The sequence below is a fragment of the Antechinus flavipes genome, chromosome 3, assembly GCF_016432865.1.
Source record: "Antechinus flavipes isolate AdamAnt ecotype Samford, QLD, Australia chromosome 3, AdamAnt_v2, whole genome shotgun sequence".
Taxonomy (NCBI): Eukaryota; Metazoa; Chordata; class Mammalia; order Dasyuromorphia; family Dasyuridae; genus Antechinus; species Antechinus flavipes.
Genome location: NC_067400.1, coordinates 320158043 through 320181446, shown reverse-complemented (window position 1 = coordinate 320181446; position 23404 = coordinate 320158043). Strand labels below are relative to the sequence as shown.

The 23404-nt window shown below is 38.2% G+C and overlaps 1 protein-coding gene across 10 annotated transcripts in view; it reads right to left on the bottom strand.

The window, feature by feature from the left end:
• Positions 1-23404, bottom strand: part of KALRN (kalirin RhoGEF kinase) — a 927260-nt gene that overhangs the window by 597394 nt on the left and 306462 nt on the right. For all 10 annotated transcript variants that reach the window (XM_051985449.1, XM_051985462.1, XM_051985457.1 and 7 more), the window contains exons 4-5: positions 10954-11146; positions 3557-4069 (exon numbers count right to left, since the gene is read on the bottom strand). In XM_051985449.1, coding sequence (XP_051841409.1) covers positions 3557-4069; positions 10954-11146 — 706 coding nt within the window. The remainder of the gene's footprint in view (positions 1-3556; positions 4070-10953; positions 11147-23404) is intronic.

Genomic DNA, 23404 nt, shown 5'->3' with positions numbered 1-23404 from the left:
AGTTCATGGACCCCTTGAAATCTAGCAGACTTCAAACTAAACAGCTTGATCTAGACCAATAGCCCTTTTAATAAATAAGTAAATTGAGGTCCTGAAGTTGGAAAATAAGTTGGTCATAATGTTTCCCTTTTTCTCAATAAATGTCATATGCAAATTAAAAAAAGAAACTGAGGTCCACAGAGATTAAGGTATTTGCCCAACCTCACATAAGTAATAAGCATTACTAGCAGCATTTGAAATTAGGTTGTCTGGCTCCAGAGTCAGTATTCTTTCTACTATACCATACTTCTATGATGGCTTTCAAAGCAATCACTTTGGTGTTATGGTACTTCTTCAACTACATTTGCTCTATATGGCACTGAGTCTCAAAGAGAGGCAGGCAAGAGATTATCTGGAATGTCTGTATTTCCCACAGGTGTCCCCGTGTAGGGTTGTGGTAATATTCTGCCCCTCACTCTGCAGCCTGGACACAGAGGACATCAAAAGAAGGGATCTGGGAGACAAGGCCCCAGGTTACTCCTGGAATTTGACTCTAAGCCACATATCTGCTCTGTGAAAACTGAACTCCATCCCCAGTCTCTAGAGGAGGAATTTCCAGTAGGAGGCACCAGAATGTGATGAAGAAGAACTCAAGAAATGGAATGTCAGAAAAGGAAAAAAAAAACAAACCTGCCCTTTTCTTTCTAATTAGGGAGGAAAAAATACTCATAGAAAAAAAATCCCCTTTCATTAATGAAAGCAAAGCTACTTCCAAGCTGCTGAAAGCCATCCAAGGAAGTGATGCTTTTAATCCAGCTGACCTAATACATCAGAAGCATACGTATACATTTAACAATAAGCTAAGAATTCAGGATGAATTTTTTAAAAGTCTATTTAAAGTCTGGTGAAGAAGTTTATATCAGCAATAAGAGTGTAATAATTTCTTCAGGCAAGAAATTATTTTTATAATGTTTTATTTTGATATCAATGATTGTGTGTGTGTGTGTGTGTGTGTGTGTGTGTGTGTGCGCGTGTGTTCCTCAACACACACCAGGCTGATCAGGAAGTCTAACATTGACCAGATAAATCTAAATTTCCCATGCTTAGTTAGTTGTCAGTCAAGTGATAGAATTTTTTGTTATGCTTTTTTGTTGTATTTTTAATTCTGTAAATTTTGAGAAAATTGTTTTTCAAGGGAATGTGTAAAAACTAAAGCTACTAAGGAGCATACTTCAAGGACTATTAGAGATATTGCAAAGCCCGTAGGTGTGGGGAAGTCAAGCATTTCAAAGGTCATTCAAACTGAAAGCGAGACAAGATCAGTTTCTCCAAAGCACAAAGGAAATATAGTTGAAAATGAAAAACTGGGAAGAACTCATGAACTATTACTGTGTAATAAACTAATTAAACCTCAGGATAAAAAACCCTGACAGTTGGACAGTGCTATTGATTCCTCTACAAGGCAGAGTAGGCATCTTGTTGTTATAATAACAGTGAGATCATTTTTTTTTAAACTGCCAACTGTTGCTATGAAGAAAAATGTTCTTTGTGGGCAATAGAATGAAAAGACTTGAGGATTGGAAAAAGATAATTTTCCCCAATGAAACTTAGATTTTCTTTGAAGGCTATACCAAATCCATTGTTAAAAGTCTATGTAAGCATAAACAAACTGTGTTTGCTTCTCATTAGATTATTTTTAAAAATCCATACAAAAGTAGTTTTGAGGGTTTTTTAATCTTCCAACCAACCTATAAATCTTAGCCCATTGAAGGAATGATAAACTCTGATAAATATATTGATATACTCAAAAGCAGGATTATTCTGGAATTCCAGAAATTCACAAATGGAGATGTAATACTGCAACTAACAACAGCCTTGTACCATCACAAAAGGTTGAAAAATTTATCCAAGAAATGGAGATAAACTTTCATCAATGCCCTCTAATTCACTTGCTTTAAAACTAGTTGATACCTGTGGGATATAGTTTCTAGACCTAGAAAAACATATTTTCATCAAAAATAGATGTAATATTCAATAATGACTAGTTTCATGATGAAGAATTAAAGAATATGCATTAAATCTTGCAAGGAAAATGTCAAATCAAGTAAAATAAGTGATTTTAACAAAAGGGGAAAATATTTCATATTGAAAGTTTTTTCTTTAGTGGAAAAAGTTGAAAGGCTTATTGTAAATCTTAGTAATTCACTCACTTCTCTATAATTAGTGAAAAGATACCTATGCATTTTGATTTTTTCAAGCTTATTTTTTCAAAGAATTGCATGCTATTTAATGTTTGGTTTAGTTTTGATTTTTAAAAAAAAGTAATGAGGAAATGACTGTGATAGATCTACTGCCATCTGGAAGCAGTATATAAAAATTTAGGAAAAGTCTGTAAGGGGGTGAGGATAAGGGCAAAACTCCTCTTTAAAGGCTGAATCAATAGACCAAAACGTAATAAGGTTACATCAAAAGGACAGCACAAGAGATGATGAAAGAAAGAAGTGAGTCATCGTTTGTCCATGTTGCTATATAACATTCTCCCAAGTACCAATTTTCAAGCTACTATGTACCCAAAGCAAATTTTAACCAGTTTATAAAACTTTTGTTAACATAAAGTCCTTAATTCTTAAAAACTTTTAAGTTCAAAAGTTGTATCCTCCTCTCTGCATGCTTTTCTTCCTCCTCAATCTATTCCTCCTTCTTCCTGGCTCCTAGTTTCCATCTCTATTGGAAGAGGATTTTAAAATATTTAACAATCTATAGCAATAGTTCTCAAACTTTTTAATATGAAGATCTCTTTCTACTATTAAAAATTCTTTGAGGACCTTCCAAATACTTTTGTTTATCTGGGTTATATCTAGCAATATTTAACATATTAGAAATTACAGCATTTTAATGTTATTATGATAATGCTAACCTCACAGATCACTTGAAAGAGTCTCCGAATCAATCTCCCACTTTTTCTCTGTGTGTCTGTCTGTCTGGCTATCTCTCTGTCTTTGTCTCTGTTTCTCTCTTTCAAATACACACACACCCTTAATGAGTATCACTGATGTATACAATATAATCTGGGTTAAAACTACTACTCTTAAGAAATGAGTTCTTTGCTGGGATAGAGATCTGAATTCTAGCCTTGCCTTTATCATGATTTTGTTGTGGGTCAGTAATAATAAATAATAATAATAGAATTTTATTTATATTATTTAATTTGATCTACAAAATCCTGTGATAGAGTGCTGTTATCATTACCACTGAGGTAGAGAGACTAAATGAACTTTCATAGCATAACAAGCTATTAAATATCTGAAGCAGGTTTCAGACTTAAGTGTTGCTGCCCACTAAGGTGCTCTAGCCCCTCTAGGTTTTAATTTTCTCATCTGTAAAGTGGAAAGAATCATTATTACATTGCAGGGATATAATGAGAGGAGATGCTATATAAAAGCATCTTAAAGCACCACAGAAATGCAAAAGATTCATGGCTGCCAAGTCCAATCACAAGAACTCAAAGCTAGCTTTCTAAGAAACAAAGCTACCATGGCCCTCCTGCCATTACCTCTTCCCCCATCTCCTTTCTTACCTTCTCAGCATCTTGCTCAAAGAGCCGCAGCTGGAAGCACTGGTCCAGTTTGAGTTTGCGTACGTGCCACATCTGGTGCAGGTGTTGCCGGGTCGAGTGCAATTTGTCCAGGAGGCTGGTGATCTTGGGGACGAGGCTCTGGAAGTCGGCACTGCCTGGGATGCAGTTACGCCCAGAGAAGCCATCACTGCAGCGAATGCACTGAAGCAGCCGCTGCCCTTCCCTGTCCAACTCTTCCACAGGGGCCTTCAGCACCTTCTTCTTGAGCTGCGTGTGCTCATCAATGAGCCGCCGAGAGCCTTCCACATCCACAGGGAACTCTTTGCGGGCCAGCATCTCTTGAAGGTCCTCAAGACGGGAGAGCAGATGAACAGCACTATTGAAGAACTCCTCCAAGGAGACCCGGAGGTCTATCCACTCGTCGTGGTTGTAGTCCAGGGAGCCTTCAAATTCCTCCGTCAGCTGGGAAGGGTCCACCAGCTTAGCCAGACCTTCCACCGACACCATGCTTGTCTGGAGACGTGGGGAGAGAGAGCAGAATGATACAGACAGATAGAGGCAAGAGCCAAGGGGGGAGAGGCAAGGCAAAGTCAACCACAATAACGATTCCCCATTCAGATAGCACCTTAAGCTTTACAAAGTGCTATGTGTCCATCATTTCATTGTGTACTCCTTGAAACTTAGGATTCTCTGTGTACATGTGTGTGACTACATATGTGTGTACCGTGCATGTGTGTACATGTGTATGGTCTGTATTGTGCATATGTATTGTGTGTGGGTGTGGAATGGATGTGAATGTGAATGTGGATATGTGTATGTATGTGTGTGTGGTATGGATTATGTGTGGAAGTGGACATGTGTATGATATGGATTGGATGTGTATACATGTGCACAATGCATGAGCATGTATGTGTGTGTGTGACTGATATCCATGTATATATGCACTTCCTTTTTTTTTTGAATCCCCAGCACAGTTCCTGACAAAGAGTAAGAACTGCATGTTTGTTGATTGTTCCTCACAGCAATCTCATAAAGTAGGAGTTCACATAATACTCATTTCACAGATAAGAAAACTGAGAACCCCAAAAGTTAATTGCTTGGGGTCACATAACTAATAAGTGTCTGTAATGGGATTACAGCCAGGTCCCCTAGGATTCCAAGTCAGTGATTTACAATTGCTTCTAAAATGGGATATATATATAAACAAAAAAGAAAAAAAAAAGGGGGGGGTAAGAGCCTTTAAATTTATATTTATCTCTTGACTAGAAAGGAAGATGTCACTGGGGGATTATGAGGACTCACTGATCCCTAAATCCAAATGTAGCCATTATTCTTTGGGTCATTCAATCAATGAGTATTTTATTAAATGCTAAATATGTGCCAGATTCTATGCTGAGGACTAGGAATAGAAAGAGAGGAAAATAAAAAGGAAACATCTCTGCCTTAAGGAGCCTAAGTTCTAATGGAGAAGACTATTCAAATAACCAAATGGGAGAGGAAATATACAGAGTGAAAGGTGATCTGAAAAGTCATTTATGTGAGGCCAGCAGACAAGTGCTGAAGCTCCCAATCTAACTATTTAACAAGCCTAAATATAGTCCTTCCTCCATCCTTCTCCCTTTCCCATATCGGGTCAAAATAGCAAGACTTTTAATAAGAATAGAAATGTGGGTAAGCTTAGTTGAAGGGCAGGGTAAAAAAGAAAGCTTTGGAGCAAATTCAAATCCTGGCTCTGTCAGTGGATACTTTATGTGACCTTGGACAAATCACTTCACTGACTAATGCCTCAATTCCCTCAACTATAAAATGAGAAGGCTGAACTCTCATTTAGTCATATCTACCTCCTTGTGACCCTATATTTGGGGGGATTTGCCATTACCTTCTCCAGTTCATTTTTCAGATGAGGAAACTAAGGCTAGCAGGGTTAGGTGACTTGCCCGGGATTACACAGATAGTCAGTGTATGAGGCTGGATCTGAACTCAGGAAGATGAGTCTTACTGACCCCAGGTCTAGTGTGCTATCCACTATACCACTTAACTGCCTCTGAGGGTTGGACCAGATAACCTCAAATATCCCCTCCATCTTGAATCTGGTTATTCTTTGTTGAATTTTATTAAAATTACAGATTTAATGACTCCATTTAGTATGAACACATAATAAAGTAGATTCAAGCTACTTGAATACTACTTGAACTGAATGATTCCAGAAATCAAACCATCCATCCCTCAGAACACTGCACACCTTCTCCAGATCTCTCCTAATCATCCCCATCCTAGGAAACAAGACTCCATTGATCTCTATTGCCTTTTTTCTGTTTCTCATCTATTTGCAAGAGGCAAAGTGATGCTAAGACTAGAATCAGAGAAACCAGAGCCTGGAATCCACAGAGGCTTATTTTTCTTAGTGAATCTATCTGTAGGTCTCAGGTCCTCCAACTGAAGAGTGGAGATCATCTCCTCATGACAACCAGAAATCCTGAGACAGAAAGTCCTAAACAGCCCTGTAAGACCATGCTGAGCAAGAGACTGCACTTCCACTCCTTTCCTTCTTTAGTGAAGCTCCAGGTTGCTCTTCCTCCCAAAATAGAAAGGAAGAAATAGTTACTAAACATAATCCTGAAGACTACATCAGTAGCTTGAATCTTTAACATTGTAGCTTCGTTCCTCCTATTTGCTACATCATAGAGATTGGATGGAACAGCTAAAGCTCTCCATCTAAAATCAGGAAAACCTGAGTTTAGATCCAATCTCAAATATTTACTAGTTTAGCTAGTCCCTTACAAGCTTACCTTAACTCTGTCTCAGTTTCCTCATCTGTAAAATGAATTGGAATGAGAAATGGCAAACCATCCTTTTTTTTTTTTGCCAAGAAAATCCCAAATAGGGTCATGAAAAAGATATACATGTTGCTTACCAGAGCTCACCAGAGGGTCAGAAGTGATTTCTGCCTCCCCAGAACACCAAGACATTTTATTTATTGTTCTCTTAGGCATTTATCATTTTCCAGTTTGTATTATGCTCCTTGTATACTTGTATCATTTATTTCCATATGAGATTATAGCCAAGGTCACACACATAGTGATTGAAGACTTTCTTGACCCCAAATCATTTTGTTCCCTTCTTCACTAATTATTTTGTATTTATTCTGTATATATTTATGTCTCCTCTGATTAATTATAAACTTTTTAAGAGTTTGGATTTATTTCAGTCTTTGGGTATCTTTAGCACTAGCACAGGGCCTGGCACTTAGTAGGTACTTTTTAAAAATTAATTGAGATGAACAGCATTATCCTAATCTATAAGACAGGGATGTTAATAATATGTATAGTAGGGCTTGGGTTTTTTGGACTTTATCTGGGATTTCACTGGATTAAGAAGATCTAGGCAAGAAGATTCCATTGGAATGTGAGCTCTTTGAGGTCAGGAACATTATTTTCTCTTTACTTGCTAACTGACCAATGTAGATGGATAACAGTTCTGAAACTTATACTAACTGAGTTACTGAGAGATTAAGTGACTCATCCAGGGTCAAACAGCCAACATATGTTAGAAAGAAGAATTTCACCCAGCTCTTACTAATTTTGAGGCTGGCTCTCTATCCATTATGCCAGATTTCCTTCTATAATCCTTAATGTTAATATTATGTGTAAAAGTATACAGTACTCAGGATAACATTATAAATGATGATCAACTGTACAAGACTTAGCTTCTCTGATCAAGACAATTTCAAAGGACCCATGATGAAAAATGCTATCAACCTCCAGAGAGGGAACTGATAAATTCTAAGTGCCTATTTTCCCCACTTTCTTTCTTTTTCTTGTTTCTTTTTTCCTATGTGTGTTTTCTTTTGTAGCATGGCTACTATGAAAATATGTATAGTATGACTTCACTTATATAATCAATATCATATGGCTTATCTTCTCAAGGGGTAAGGGAGGGGTAGGAGAGAGGGAGATAATTTAGAATGCAACTTTTTTTCCCTGAGGCGATTAGGATTAAGTGACTTGCCCAGGATCATGCAGCTAGGAAGTGTTAAGTGTCTGTGGCCACATTTGAACTCAGGTCCTCCTGACTTCAGAGCTGGTGCTCTATCCACTGCACCATCTAGTTGTCCCAGAACTCAAATTTTTTTTCCTTTTTTTTTTAATTTTTATTTAATAATTACTTTATATTGACACTCGTTTCTGTTCCGGTTTTTTTTTTTTCCCTCCCTCCCTCCACCCCCTCCCCTAGATGGCAAGCAGTCCTTTATATGTTGGATATGTTGCAGTATATCCTAGATACAATATGTTTGCAGAACCGAACAGTTCTCTTGTTGCATAGGGAGAATTGGATTCAGAAGGTATAAATAACCCGGGAAGAAAAACAAAAATGCAGATAGTTCACATTCGTTTCCCAATGTTCTTTCTTTGGGTGTAGCTGCTTTTGTCCGTCATTTATCAATTGAAACTCAGGTCTCTTTGTCAAAGAAATCCACTTCCATCAAAATATGTCCTCGTACAATATCGTTGTCGAAGTGTATGATGATCTCCTGGTTCTGCTCATTTCACTTAGCATCAAGAACTCAAATTTTTAAAAAAAATTTGCTGCACTGCACCATCTAGTTGTCCCAGAACTCAAATTTTTTTTAAAAAATGAATGCTAAAATATTTAAAAATATAATTGGAAAATATTTAATGAAATAAAAATATTTTTAAATATACAGGTCTTTAAGGTATGCAAAGTGCTTTATATCTATTCTTGTTTAAAGGAAATTCAAAGGAGATAGGAAATACAAAGTATCATTGCAAACTTTTAAAATCTTATATAATTATTGACTATATTTTATATTCAGTAGGAGCAACACAAAAGTTTGTGACAGTTATTGTGCCACAGCTTAACTCACATCCCATCTTTTAAAGACTAAATTTGTATCAACTGACATCTCCACAGTAAACATATCTACTAAAGATTTCTACAATACCTCCCTGGGGCATGGGCATAATTTTGGTTTCCTGAAGGCTATGATGGTAGAATACAAATCCTAGGTTCTATCAAACTCAAAAAGTTCCAGACAAATGGACTGTGTGTCTGTCACCATGAACACCAACATAGGGAATCAAAGGGAAGAATAATCCAAAGGATGGCTGTCAGATGATGAAATATTCTATTAGTCCAAGTTAGTAGATTAAGCTAACTGCTAAAGCATAAAAAGGTTGCTATCTGCATCAGCAAAAAGGCTGTCCTTGCTAAGGAAATCATAGATCCTTGACATATAGAAGTATTAAGTGGCCCTTTGCTTCATATATCCTCAACACTTAAAGATGCTGATTGTCTTGAATATTTTTAACATTGGCTAATTTGTTTTTTAAGGATTTGTTTCCTCCAAAGGAATGTCAGCCTCTTGAGAGAAAGCACTGTTTCAAATTTGTCTTTGTATTCTAAGAAAACCCCTAAAAGGGATCACAAAGAGTTGTGTACAACTGAAATGACTGAACAACAGCAACAACAATGCCCACCACCTGCCACTGGGCTTAAAGGCTTGCTGATTGATTGGTTTGTTGGTCGATTGGTTTTTTTCCTTGCTATAAGCATTTCATCTTTTCCTGAGTGGAAGGTTGCCAGATAGTCTTCCGTTAGAGGCTGGGATAGGCTTGCCCTAAGGAAAGTCCAGGTAGTTAAACCTTTTTATTAAGTTTCATGATTTACCAGAAAGGTCATCTCCAGAGTTTTTAGCTCATAAATTCCAGTCTATTGCCATAGATCTTGTTTGTACAAGCTGGAAGGAGGGGGAAGGTTAGGAGACAAGTCTGCTTTGGGGCTCCTAAGTTTTACCTAAAGTGATTGATTGGGGGTTAGGGAAAGGGGGCTCAATGATTTCTGAATGAAGTCACATAACCCATTGCTTTAGTTACATCTAGAGAGAACAGCCATCATCCTACCCAGAGTCAGCCTCAGCAGCTTAGAGCACAGTTCACATTTTCTTACTGCCCTTGGAGCATGGAAAGCCCAGAATGGGAAGCTGCTGACAGATTAATAGCAGTTTCTCAGAGCCTTTTAAAAAGAAAATACACGTGAAAGCTCCTCTACCCACTGGTAAGAGAGGAAGGTCAAGAGGAGTGTAAGACCCAGAGTTCTGAGGAAGGGGAATGTCCCAAATTTAGAGGTGGAATAAATGCTTAACAAATTGATTTAAGTTGGTATGGCATCCATTCAAAATACTCAGAGCCAACAGCAAGGCATTCATGAGCCCTCTGAGGATAGTTAATTTTGGACGAAATTTTGACTCCAAGTCCTCCAAACACTCCATCTATAAGATAGACATTACTAGATAGACATTACTGACAAATATTACTGGACGATCTAGATTCAAATCCCACTTCTGACTTAATTAGTTGAGTGAACCTGGGCAAAAAAACTCCTTGGCTCAGTTTTTGAGCCTCAGTTTCTTCATTTGAAAAATGGAGAAAATAGGACTTAGCCTACATACAGGCTTATTGTGAAAATCTAATGAGGTGATATAAAAAGTGATTATGCCTGCTTTTTCCTCACTGAGTTAGGGACTCTTTCTACATGGCAATTAATGTAAGACGGCTACAGGAGGAAAAACTGACACATCAGACACAATAATGTGAGGGAAAGCAATATTGAAAGGCATCAGAATTCAGATTGGTGTAGTAATCAGTTTTGCATCCAAAGACATGAAAGTGAAACATCTCCCTCTTCTCTTTAGAGAGATGCTGGACTTTGGATTTAGAATATGGTATACATCATCAGATACAGCCAAGATGTTGATTTGATTTTTGTGACTTCTTTGTTAAAGGGTTAAGGGATATATGGAGAGGGGAAGTAAGATTAGAAAAGTATGGGGATAAATAGGAAGGAAGGAAGGAAGGAAGGAAGGAAGGAAGGAAGGAAGGAAGGAAGGAAGGAAGGAAGGAAGGAAGGGAGGGAGGGAGGGAGGAAGGAAGGAAGGAAAGAAGGGAGGGAGGGAGGGAGGAAGTGAGGAAGGGAGGTAGGGAGGAAGGAAGGAAGGAAGGAAGGAAGGAGGGAGGGAGGAAGGGAGAGAGGGAAAAAGGAAGGAAGAGAGGGAGAGAGGAAGGAAGGGAGAGAGGAAGGGAAGAAGGGAGGGAGGAAAGAAGGGAAGGAGGAAGGGAGGGAGGAAAGAAGGGAAGGAGGGAGGGAGAAGGGAGAGAGAGAAGAAGGAAGGAAGGAAGGAAGGAGGAGGGAGGGAAGGAGAGAAGGAAGGAAGGAGAGAAGGAGGGAAGGAGAGAAGGAGGGAAGGAAGGAAGGAAGGAAGGAGGGAAGGAGGAAGGAAAGATGAAATCTGAAGGAATGAGGAAAAGTAGAGTTGGGGTCAAGGAGCCATGGAAAGGACAAGAAAAACAGCAAATGTTATGAGAGAAACAACTCCTTACCTCAAAGATGAATTTGGAGCTGCCAAAGTTGGTTTTCTGCTTCTGCCAGAAGTTATCGGGCTTGATGATAAGGGCCACGTGGATCTCAGCAGGGAAGGCCTCCTGCAGCGTCTTCAGCAGGGGCTTGATGAGGTCCCACTTGGACCCCCTCATGTCGATAATAACAGTGAAGCCACGCTTGCACACGTCCTCGCTGTGGGGAGAAAGGGGGGGTCACTCACACCAGCTGGAACAAGGAGGAAAACCCCTCAGGCCCCCACAGGCAGAGCTGTGGTCACCATAGCAGCCCAATCTGGGCTAATGCAAACTTTTCAGTTTCCCCTGCCTTTGGAGAGCCTGTGTGGAACAGTGGATAGAGCTTGGAAGTCGGAGTCAGGAATATCTGAATTCAAATACATTCTCACACACTTACTGGCTCCCTGTGACCCTGGACAAGCCACTTAACTTCCATGTGCCTCAGTCTTTTGCTGTAAGATGAGGGAGTTGAACTAGATGGTTTCTGAGGTTCCTTCAAGCTCTAAAGCTATAATGCATCTCCCAAATGTTCCTCTTCCAGGAAGCAATTCAAGATTGAAATTATCTAAAAGACCACACATTCTGCCTTCTCCAAGCATTCAAGACCTTAACTGGCATGGCATTCTTCTACCTTTGCTGGTCATTATAAGTGTGCACAATTGTTATTGTTTTTCTCTAATATGTGTTTCTCTTTCTATGTCTTTGATTTCAACTATTTTTTATAAAGCTTTTTATTTTCAAAATTCATGCAAACTCTTCACTCTTGTAAAACCTGGTATTCCAATTTTTTCTCCCTCCCTTCCCCCTATCCCTCCCCTAGACATCAAGTAATTCAATATAGGTTAAACATATCCAATTCTTCTATCCATATTTCCATATTTATTATGCTGCCCAAGAAAAATCAGATCAAAAAGGAAAAAAAGAGAAAGCAAAATGCAAGAAAACAAGAAAAAGGTGAAAATACTATATTGTGATCCATATTCAGTCCCCACAACCCTCCTTGTAGGTACAAATGGCTCTCTCCATCACAAGACCATTGAAACTGGCCTGAATCACCTTGCTGCTGAAAAGAGCCAAATCCATCAGAATTGATGATTGTATAATCTTTCCACTATTCTTTCTGTGAAGAACTCTAAAGCTCTAGCCCTGACCCCCCCCTTGACCTCTGTTTCTTCATTGCTAGCATCTGCTTGACATTTCCATTGGAATATCCCTTAGACTTAACACCTTCCTCTTATAGATAAGGGCATTGGACTTGATCTATAAAACTTTTCCAACTTGAAATCAGTGATAGGGAGAACTGGAGCTGTAATTTAATTAGGGCAGGGAACTAAATCCCTGAGGAAGAAGCTTCTTCTAGTGTAGGCTGCCACTCTTTTTGCAACGTGGATCCTAGGGAGTTGCCTAGAGCATGGAAACAGGGGCTATTAATCTATGCATAATGACTTGAATTCAAAATGTAATAGTAATATATTCTATGTTTATTGTATTTTCTTTATTTTCTTATTGTATTGTTTTTTCTTTATTTTGTTATTGTGTTGTATTTTAAATTTATTTTCTTATTAAATTTTAATCTCGTTCAAATCAAACTCAAAAGTGTTGGGGACTGCATGCTTCTAATGGGCAGCATGTTTAACATTTCTAGCCTGGAATTATTGTTTGTCCTCTGCTTTGATGCAGTAAACAACCACAAAATGTACCAGGCACTATGCTAAGCACTGGGGATATTAAAAAAAAAAGCAAAAAAGACAGTCAAAATTTATTCTACACACCATTACTAATTAATTTTCCTAAATTAAATGATGTCCTTAATAAAAAAAAAAAAAAAAACTCTTTCATAGTTCCCTGCTGCCTATCAAATGGAGCCAAAATTCTTTACACTGACATTCAAGGCTCAGTACAATAATAAATCCCCAAAGTACCTTACCATCTGTATTTAAAAGGGGAATGTGGAAAAAGTCTGGAAGACTTGACTTTGAACTTTGGTGTTGACATTTACTAGCTGTGTGGTCTTTAAATATGTTGCCTTGGTGCTCATGTCATGTTGGGGACCTAGAAGAAGGTATTAGCCCTTACATTAAAACCTTATAGAGGATTTGTTGGCCAGGATAGACAAAAGCCATACAAGATGAGAAGACATGGATGGGTTCTGAATTTTATCACTAGAAGGATAGTCAAATCAATGAGATTATAGGTCCCCAGAAGTACTGCCCACCACTCTCCTACATATTTTATAGGCTAACCTAAATGGATCACATGATGTTCTTTGAATTTTCTTGGGCTTCCTACCTCCTCACATTTACCCATGCTGTTTCTACTACCAAGATTGCCCTTCCTTTTACATCTATTATTTAGATCTCACTTTCATGCTCCATCTTAGATATCACCTCCTTTCATGAAGCCTTCCTTATCTCCCCTAATTTGATGTGATCTCTCCCATTCTTGGAAACAGTGACCATTTATCACATTCTATGTATTGAAGGTATTTTGCGAACTTATATCACCTACCCTGCTAGGCTGTAAGTTCCTTAAGAATAGGGACTGTCTTGCTTACCTTTGTTTCCTTCACACTGCCCTTCTAGAACAATGCTTTCTAAAGAATAAGTGCTCAGAAATATTCCTAAATAGAATTGAATGCTTGCCCTATGAAGAAATCTGTTCTTGTTTAATTTATAATTATCATGTTCACTAGCCTCATTATGTTTAATCTATGATCATTACATTCACAATATCTAGCTTCTTTAAAATAAAAAGGTTCCCAAAGAAACAAAACTGAACATTATAGTCATGTCGACTAAGTTTGTTCCCAAAGAAAAGGTGAAATGCTGCAATGTCTTTCAATTTTTTGCTAAAGTGAGGGACTAATTGGGGCATGGAATATTGCTTATATTATCAGACTTAGTTGGTGTGTTAGTTTTTATACAACTGCTTTTTCTTCTTATGTTTCATTTTAATTTCTTTCTTTTTCTCTCCTTTCTTTCTTCCCTTTCCTCCATGAGCAGCCTCAGAAAAGGAGAAATGTTGAGGTCTTTGTTGGGACAATTGTATTTCTGTTCTCACAACTCAGCTGCCTCCCTCCCTGAGTTTAATTAGCACAGTGCCCCATTCCCTGTCTAACTGACAATATCTCCCCTTCCCTCTTAGTCTCCTCTCAGATGCCAGTAAGGCATGAGCTAGGACTTTTGTTTACGGGATCTGCTCTCGGGCTGATAGACCCTAACATAGTATCTGTCCAACTCTTTCTAGGACTCCAGCTTCAGCACTACCCCTCCCATACCATCCAACATGACAAGGGAATGAGGAGCTAATTCCAATTACAAGAAAGCATGGCTGATACAATTCTGATAGGCAGATCTAAGCTCCATCTGAACCTAGTTCTCAGCCAGGTAAATTCTTTTCTCAATTGTGGTGTATATCATGTAGGAGTTCTGGTCCTAGCAAGAGCCATGATCTCTGACTGACAAAGACACCTGTGAACAGCCGAGTCTCCATCTCCAAGGATGGAAGCATCCATTACAATGACAAGATGGTAGTTTTCCAATTGGAAGAGATTTTAGGCTTTATCTAACACCACTATCCATTTTACAGATGAAACAACCAAGGCCCCAATGTGTAAAGAAATTATATGTGTGTGACTAATTGGAAAAAGCTAAAGTATACCCAATTGCATCATGTACTTTCATAAAAAACTAAAAGAATAGGAAACATTGGAATCATGCTTTTGGTTTTTCTAGAAGAAAAGGCAAGAATTGAACAGAGGTTGGCAATTAGAACCAAGAAAGAATAAGCCCAGGTGAACTCAAGACATCATTGTTCTATTTTTCTTTTATTTATTCATTTATTAATTTGGGGTTTACATTTAATTTTAGTTTTATTTTTCTCAATTACATATAAAACAATTTTAGCATTCTTTTTTGAAATTTTGAGTTCTAATTTTTTTCTCCTGTTTTTCTCCTTTCTTCTTGAGAAGGCAAGCAATTTAATATAGATATATGGAGATATAGATATATATAGAGATATAGTCATGCAAAACTTTTCTATATTAACCATGTTGCAAAAGAAAATGCAGACCCCAAAAATCCAAGTATAATAAAGTTTTTTTAAAGTGTCCTTTGAACTGCATTTCATACTCCATCAATTGCATGTATCCATTATAGTGGATGCAAGATGAAGAAGGCAAACTCCAAAATGGTCACTCCCTCTTGGGCCAGGTCCATCACTGCCATCATTGAGGCAACCCAACCAGGGCCACCATTCTGCTGCCTGTTGATCTTCCTCCATCTTCCTGCTGCTGGTCATATGCTCCTGGGAGCTCTTTCCATCCCCACCTCCATCCCCCACCTCCGAAAGGCTAGGTCAAACTCTCCCTCCTTCTCCTCCCTAACACCTCACTCCTCTTCTGTCCTAGACACCCTCATTATTGTTCTCAATAAATAGCAAAGGAACACTAATATGTTGTTTATATGATAAAACTTTTGATTCTTTGAATACCTAAAAATGATCTGAAAGAGAGTCAAAACAAAATTGTCTCATTTAAGAAAAGACAGAGTGTACTGATCTGGTCCTTAGAAGTTTCCTTCCAACCTCTGTACTTCTTCTTGATTTGTTTGTCCTGTTTGATTGTTTGATAATTGAATTAACTTATTCTCAATTATCATTTTTTAAATAAAAAATGATCTCTGGTGTGATATTTGGGGTTATTTAGTTTTAAAATTACCCATATTTTAAAATAACAAAAAATCCAAACCTAGAGACAATGCAAATTGTCTGGTCGCAGCAAATAAAAGTAAAAGCACAAAGATCAAAAATTGTGATACTCTCCTTTTTTATTAATCGCTTTGTTCCTACCAATTTAGGCCCAGTATCTGATCTGAGACTCAGAAGATCAAGATTCTAATCTCTATCCTGCTACTATTCTGCCATGCGACTTCAGACAAATTTTTTGCTTTCTCTGGACATCAGTTTTCTTACTTTTAAAATGAAAAGTTTGGACTCGATTTCTAGTGTTCCTTCAGCCTATTTCTAGGAGTCTTCCTCTATTTCTCTATGTATAATCCACAAAGTTTGTCTTGATTTTCTATTTCTCTGATATGTCCGCAAATAATCTCCATTCCTGGGGCCTGCCTTCAGGAAGAATGGCATTAGTGGCTGAGTGGGAATTGTACATGATGGGAAAAGGGGAAGGAGCCCCTCAGAGGCCACAGTTCCCCTTAATCCCCATTATAATTCCTCTCACTCCTACCACAGTTAGATGAGAAATTTCTTTCTCTGCTTTGTGTCTCACAACAAATATTTACTGCCACCTGCACCAGCAGGAATTTAACAGACCATCCCGTCTAAATGTGGCAGTCATTAGCAGGCTGCAGCCTGTCAGGTAGCAACTTACATGTTACTAACTAATAACTCCTGACAACAAAATGTAGAAATCAGGTGCTAATATCCTCTAGCAAGTTCTCACCAGCTCAGGAGATGAGGAATAAGACCCAGAGGCAGATCTAGGTGAGTACTGTTAATCTAATTGGATCCTTGGTGGGAGAAAACAGATACTACTCCCAAGGTGCATGGGTCTTTGGTTTGCAGGGAAAGAAATACCCAAAATTTGTATGAAGGGAAGATATTATTTATTTTTGGAGGGGGGCTGGGGACAAAGAGGAGAGGATAGATTTCAGGTATGAACTAAGATTTTGGAAGATATTGGGACCAAATCCACAGGACAGAGATAAAAACAAATCAGCTTGTGCACGGGATCACAAGGATCTTTGCTTGGCTGAAGGAGAGATTCTGAGTTTCTAAGTTTGCTCAGTTTCTTGGAAGATGTGGCTGTTAAATTCTATCAGTAGACTCAGCTCTGGTCCACACTTTGGGACCCATTCTGGCCAAAGGTTTTGGGTAGAGAAGAGGAGGAGAAGGAAGATATACAAGTCATAATTTGGAACATTCAAATTTAGCTCCAGGTTATTCTCATGGTGGCTGACAATTATCTTCATATTTCTGTCCAACCCATGCAGTGTCCTTTCCACTGCATGAAAAAAAAAAAATAGAGATATCTCATTTTTTCACTAACTTCCACTTTTCTATAGAGTTGTGACCCACTGTTCCCTGCAGATAAAACAAAGGTAGGTTTTCCAACTACCCACCTGACTGACTAGGCTGGCCCACGGAATTCCTGGACTTCTCACCCATCACCAAGATCAGAGGGCCGATCAATTGTAGTTCCTCGACTCATTCTAGTGGCATGGGACACTTCTGATCTCCCCAGTGCCTCCTTTCCCACTTTGTTGGGGGAAGCTTTGTGGAGAAGAATATCTGCATGATTTTGTAGGTGGGACATTTATGGATGATTTTGTGCCTTTACACAAATGGCCTTTATTTCTACCACTCTGGGTCAGTGTCCTAGGTGCAAGCATAAGGTACATCTATTCTTTCCTTGGGTGTTACTGGGAGAGCTAGGTGAAAGAGGAGATTTTTTTGCTGCTTACCCTTAATCACTGAATGGGTACAGCCTCAGTCAAACTGGGACCTGTTGAAGACCTTGCTTAAAAAAGCCCAAGTCTCCCAGTGCATCCAGGACCATCTCCAGTCGTCCTGATCTATTTTTCCAGATGGCTCTGGAGGGGCAAGAGAGGCAGGTGACCTTGTCCAGCCCTCCCTTAAATCCAATTCACCTGCATGTCATGGCATCTCCCCCCTCATGTCATGGTCCTCTTGGAGAATGAAGGTCAAACAACAACTAGAGCCCTAAAGGAGTAATGATACCTAGCATTCTCCAAATCATACAGTGACTTAGGGGCAGCATCAGGACCAGGACCCAGGCATCTCCACTCAGAGTAGTTCCTGAAATCTTTACATTATTAAGGAGAAACTTGCCTGGAAAAAATCATCTGGGAAAAGCATGAATCAAGTCAACAAGGCTGGCCAGTGGAATATTTTATTCAGAAGCTAACCTTTCTGCCCATCAGAAACGTAGGTCACCCTACTTGTGGTACCCTCAGAAGCTCTGGCAGGCCCAGAAACTGACTTGACCCCATTTGCCCTGCTCTTCTGATGCCATCTGAGATTTACTGTATCCATATCAATGTCTGGCAGATTCTCACTTGAAACAGCTGCTGGGATAAATATAAAATTAATCAGTTTCTGATCCCAGGTGGTGATGGAGAGATTCACGACAAGTAGCACTCCAGCAAAGAGCCAGCCCAGCCTGATGAATCCCACATAGCTTATGTCTAGCTACTTCATATCTAGAGCTCAGGCTGACTTATTTGAACGTGACTAAAGGGGGAAAATTAAAATGAAGGTACAACTCAATGGAAAGACAAGCCTGGAAGTGTAGAGCACTATCATCCTTCCACTTTCAAGCCTGGAATGGCATCCCTCCTCATTTCTGGATCCTAGAATCCTTAGATTTTTTTTGAGGTTCAGCTCAGGTACCTCCTCCAGGAAGGCTTTCTTGATTTTTCCAGATTTGGGTATTCTTTTCCTCCTAAAGTAACTTCATATTTACTTTCCAGGTAGTTTTGTAGACTCCTCCAAAGACTATGAGCTCAGAAGGGCCAGGATGATTCTTTAATGCATTTATCTTTGTACTCCTGAAATCTAAACCAATGACTTGCATATAGATACTAACTGATAAATGTTTCAAATTGAATTGAATGGGCACTTCATGATTAGTAACATCGTCAAGCTTCTTGGGATATATGGAAAAAATAGATCTCTATTCCAGGAGAGGCATCTGAATTCAATGAAAAGAGTACTAGAATTGACTTTAGGAGACATGACATCAATCTAGACTCTCTTATTCCACTGTCTTATTCCTACCTCTCTGACCACATGAAGTTACTCGTTGTTATTCAGTCACTTCAGTCATGATCAACACTGTGATCCTATTTGGGGTTTTTTTGTCAAAGACACTGAATTGGTTTGCTACTTCCTTCTCCGGCTTATTTTACAGATGAGGAAACTGAGGCAAACAGGGTTAAATGACTTGTCCAGGATCATACAACTAGTAAGTGTCTGAGGCCAGATTTGAACTCAGGAAGATGAGTCTTCTTGATTTCAAGCCCCAATGCTCTATCTAATGTACCACCTAGATGTCCATTAGGTTAAGTCATTTTAACTCTGTGTCTCAGTTTCCTCATCTTTAAAAGGGGAATAATAATGTTTACATCAATTACTGCACAATGTAACTGAGAGGAAAGTGCTTTGTAAACTGTATAACATTATATAAATGGGAATATTTACACAGCAATAATTCAATTTAGTGTTATTTTCATAAATGTATATATGTTTAAAACTGGCTAACTACACTTCTCATGATACACAAATATTTATTTTGCCAAGTCACCAAATCATTAAGTCTAAAAGTTCTAGTTTACCTGAGTAGAAAATCCTGTTACAGTATCCTCAATGGGTGCTCATGCATGCTATGCTTGAAGAACACTGTTAATTGGGAACTTACTATTTACCAAGAAACCCTATTACATTACTGGAAGCTCTAAGCATTAAGCTTTCCTCTAGATTCAGCCAAAATCTGTCCTTCTACAAGTTCCACCCATTGGACAGTTTATGTACTCTGGGGCCAGGCAATCTAAAGTCTAATCCTTTTCCAAGACATTTAAAATTTCCTTAAGAAGTACTTTGGCTGAATCCCATAAATATTATGTCGTTTCATTATTATCATTCTCTTGGATGAAATTCTCGAGTGTTTCTATGATTTGTTGTTTCACCCACTTGTTCTTTAGGATTAGATTATTTAATGTATACATAAATTGGATTTAACATGTAATTTAACATATTTAACATGTATTAGACTACCTGTCATCTAGGAGAAGGGGTGGGGTGAAGGAGGGGAAAATTTGGAACAGAAGGTTTTGTAAGGGTCAATGTTGAAAAAATTACCCATGCATATGTTTTATAAATAAAAAGATATAATAAAAACATTTTTTAAAATTAGATTATCTAGTTTGCAATTAACGTTTGGTTTATTTTTCCTTGGCCCTTTATTACATATAATTTTTATTGTATCATCATCTGAATTTCTGCCTTTCTGCATTTGATTGTGAGGTTTTTATGCCCTAATACATGGTCAATTTTTATGTAGATTCCATGTATTGCTGAAACAAAAGTATATTTCTTTCTGTCCCCATTCAGTTTTCTCCAAATCCTTAGTTTTTCCAAGGTTTCCCATTCAGTTTTTGTCCCAAGATCTATCATACCCAACTTTTCTAAAATTTTATTGATATCCTTAACTTCTTTCTTATTTGCTTTTGGTTTGGTTTACCTAGTTCTGAAAGAGCAGGGTTGAGATCCCCCACTGGTATAGTTCTGCTGCAAGATAAATCTTCAAAGAGCTTGAAGGTACCTATTATGGTGTGGTATGGTATGGTTCAAGAGAATTCCAAGTGCTCTAGCCATTGAGCCATCAGCTACTTCCACCTCTTCTTTAGAAATGCTATAACTTGCTGTGATCATTTCTAATCTGTGGCCCTACATCTAGCCACAAAATGTGATATAACAAGATCAGGGGACAACAGAACAATAATCCCCCATATTTTCAATACCAAATTCATTGATCCAGTCTAAAATCCCATTAGTTTTTCTCTGGACTTATATTAATCTTGTAGTCCACTAAATCCCACAAATCGTATTCACACCAATTGTTTTCTAGGCTAAGCCTTTCCTCACCTTGTACTTGTGCAGTTGGCTTTTAACTCAAATATAGTATTTTGCATTTATGTCTATCATAATTTTTTATGTTATATTATATTATATATTGATATATATGATAGTTTTATCATTATATATGGGCTTATTGTTTTAGCTTGTTAATATTTTTTCATCCCCATTTATTTATCCCTTCCAACTTTCTTGCTTCTATATATTTGATTTTTAAAATGCCATTGATGTCTTCACTTATGTAATTGATAAAAATGTTGAAATGAGCAGAGCCAAGGAACGATAACAGGACACTCCAAGAGACAGCATGACAACAAATTGAAATTGATTCGTTAATCATCCTCTTTTGGGTCAAATAATTCAATTGCCTTTGAATTCATTTAACTAAATCTAGTCCTCATTTTCCCCAAATGATCCACAGAGATATCAGGAAAAACTCTGTCAAAGGCCTATTGATATCCAGGGATACCCTGTCTACAGAATTTTCTGATTTTTAGTCTAGTAAAGTGGTGGGGGAGAGGGGAAGGATATTACATAATTTGGGCCACTGGAGACCCAAAGTTTTCACCATTAAGACCATTGACATTGCCAAATGGATTATTATCATAAGCAGAGAGGATTTTATTAGGGAGAATTGTATTAAGGTATTGCCATCTGCAGTGGAACCATCAAGAGTCAGTCACCACTGAAATAACTGAATAACAACCACCACAAATATGTCAGGCACTATACTGCTACTTCAAGTAAAAAGAAAAGCAAAGACACAGCCCTGCTCCCTCTGGGGCTTCCATTTTAGTAGAAGAGATACCATACAGATAACTATGTTGCCGTTCACTTCTTTTTTTGTCATGTCTGACTCTTTGTGACCCCATTTAAGATTTTCTTGACAGAGATACTGAAGCGGTTTGCCATTTCTTTCTCCAGTTCATTTTACCGATGAGGAAACTGAGGCAAATAGGGTTAAGTGATTCGCCCAGGGCCACAAGCTAAAAAAAGTCTGAGTCCAGATTTCAACATAGGAAAACGAGACTTCCTGAATCCAGGATCCAATGCACTATCCACTGCATCACCTGGCTGCCCTGCAAACAACTCTACATATAAGCTATTTATATTGTTTAAGTGGGAAATAATCTCAGAAGGAAGACATTATTTTGTGAATTGCCAATATCCTACTTCAGGGTAATCTGAAAACACGACAACAGCAGAATCCCAATCCTAGTTTTCAGTAGGGAACATCTCTACAACTTTTTCCATCTCTGTGTTCCTAGTTACTGGTTCTTTTCAGATAAATCCTAGAGCTCTCCAATCTTGATATCTCCAACTCTTTGCCATCCTATCCCTGGAATTATGCTGCATGTACAACAAGACAGTGTTTCATAACATTTGCTTTAAAAACTGAGTCACATTATATTTTGGTAACTAGACACATTACACATTTGAGCAAAGAAAGAGAAATGTTAAGTTCAGATTTCAAGGGCTGTATTCTGTCTTCAATGCATGGTGAGGGGTATACTAGAAAACAGATGGACCTGTTTTCAAATCTTGTTTCTGATACTTATGAACTAGGTGACAATGGGTAAATCAGAACCTCTCTAGTTTTTATGAAGCAGTCTCATTACTTATTTACTAACAATGATAGAGAAGTAGAAGGAATACTAACACCAGAGAAATCATAGATCCTTGAGTTATCTATCTAACCAGAGCCACAACTAGGGTACAGTGAATAGTGCTTTGCCTTAGGGCACTGAAATTGAGAAGGTGTAGTATTTTTAAATAATGATGTTTTAATTGTACAATTTGTAAATGTTATATTTACTGTTTGACAGCATTTTCATTCAGTTGCACAGAAATTCATTAGCAAGATTAATTAGAGAGCTTCCAAATGACATGCTTCTCTTCCTTTTTCTGAAACATTCTATTTTTGACGTTTTCTACCTGTGTGACTTTAGATAAGTCACCTATCAACCACGGTTTTCTATTTCTTCATTTTTAAGTGATGGGTTGAATTACACAGCTTCTGAGGTCCCTTCCCTCAGTCTATGATTCTATAATCCTAAAACAAGTGTCAGAATTACACATTTTCTCTGTCTCTCTGTCTCTGTCTCTCTCTCTCTCTCTTTCTGTGTGTGTGTGTGTGTGTCTATGAAAACTGACTTAAGCATTCCAACTCATAGGATTCTGACTTTTTGAAAAATGGAGAGAAAAAAGAAAAGAAAAAAGTAGTTGATTAGATCCATACGGTTTTGGGAAACAGCCTTAGCCAAGGAGTGGGGAATTTCCCAGACATGGCCACAAACACTCCACCTCACATGTGTCAAAGAGTTTAAATGAGGCCGACAACTGCTACCAAGTACAAGAACAAGATTAAAATATATTTGGAAAATATTTAACAAAAATAAATAAAATACAATAAAACACAGATAACATTACATTTTAAAACTAAGTCAATATGTGGTTTGCCCAGATCCTGGGATTAATGACTCTGTTTCTATTGAGTTTGGCACCACTGCTCCATAAGACAAATCCTAAGCACCGTGCTCAGGTGTAGGTCAGAGAGCACAGCAATGTTCTTCACTGGACACCATTACCCCCACAAGGTCCATTCTCTTAAATGGGCTTCCTACTTCCTAACAGAAGCATCCTCTCTTAACAAACCACAAAGTTTCTCTAAGGAACAGAACTTTGTCAGAACCTTGTAGACACATTACTACGTGCACCAACCCCTTCAGAAGCAATTATCCCAAACTTATCTGGAACGCTGCAT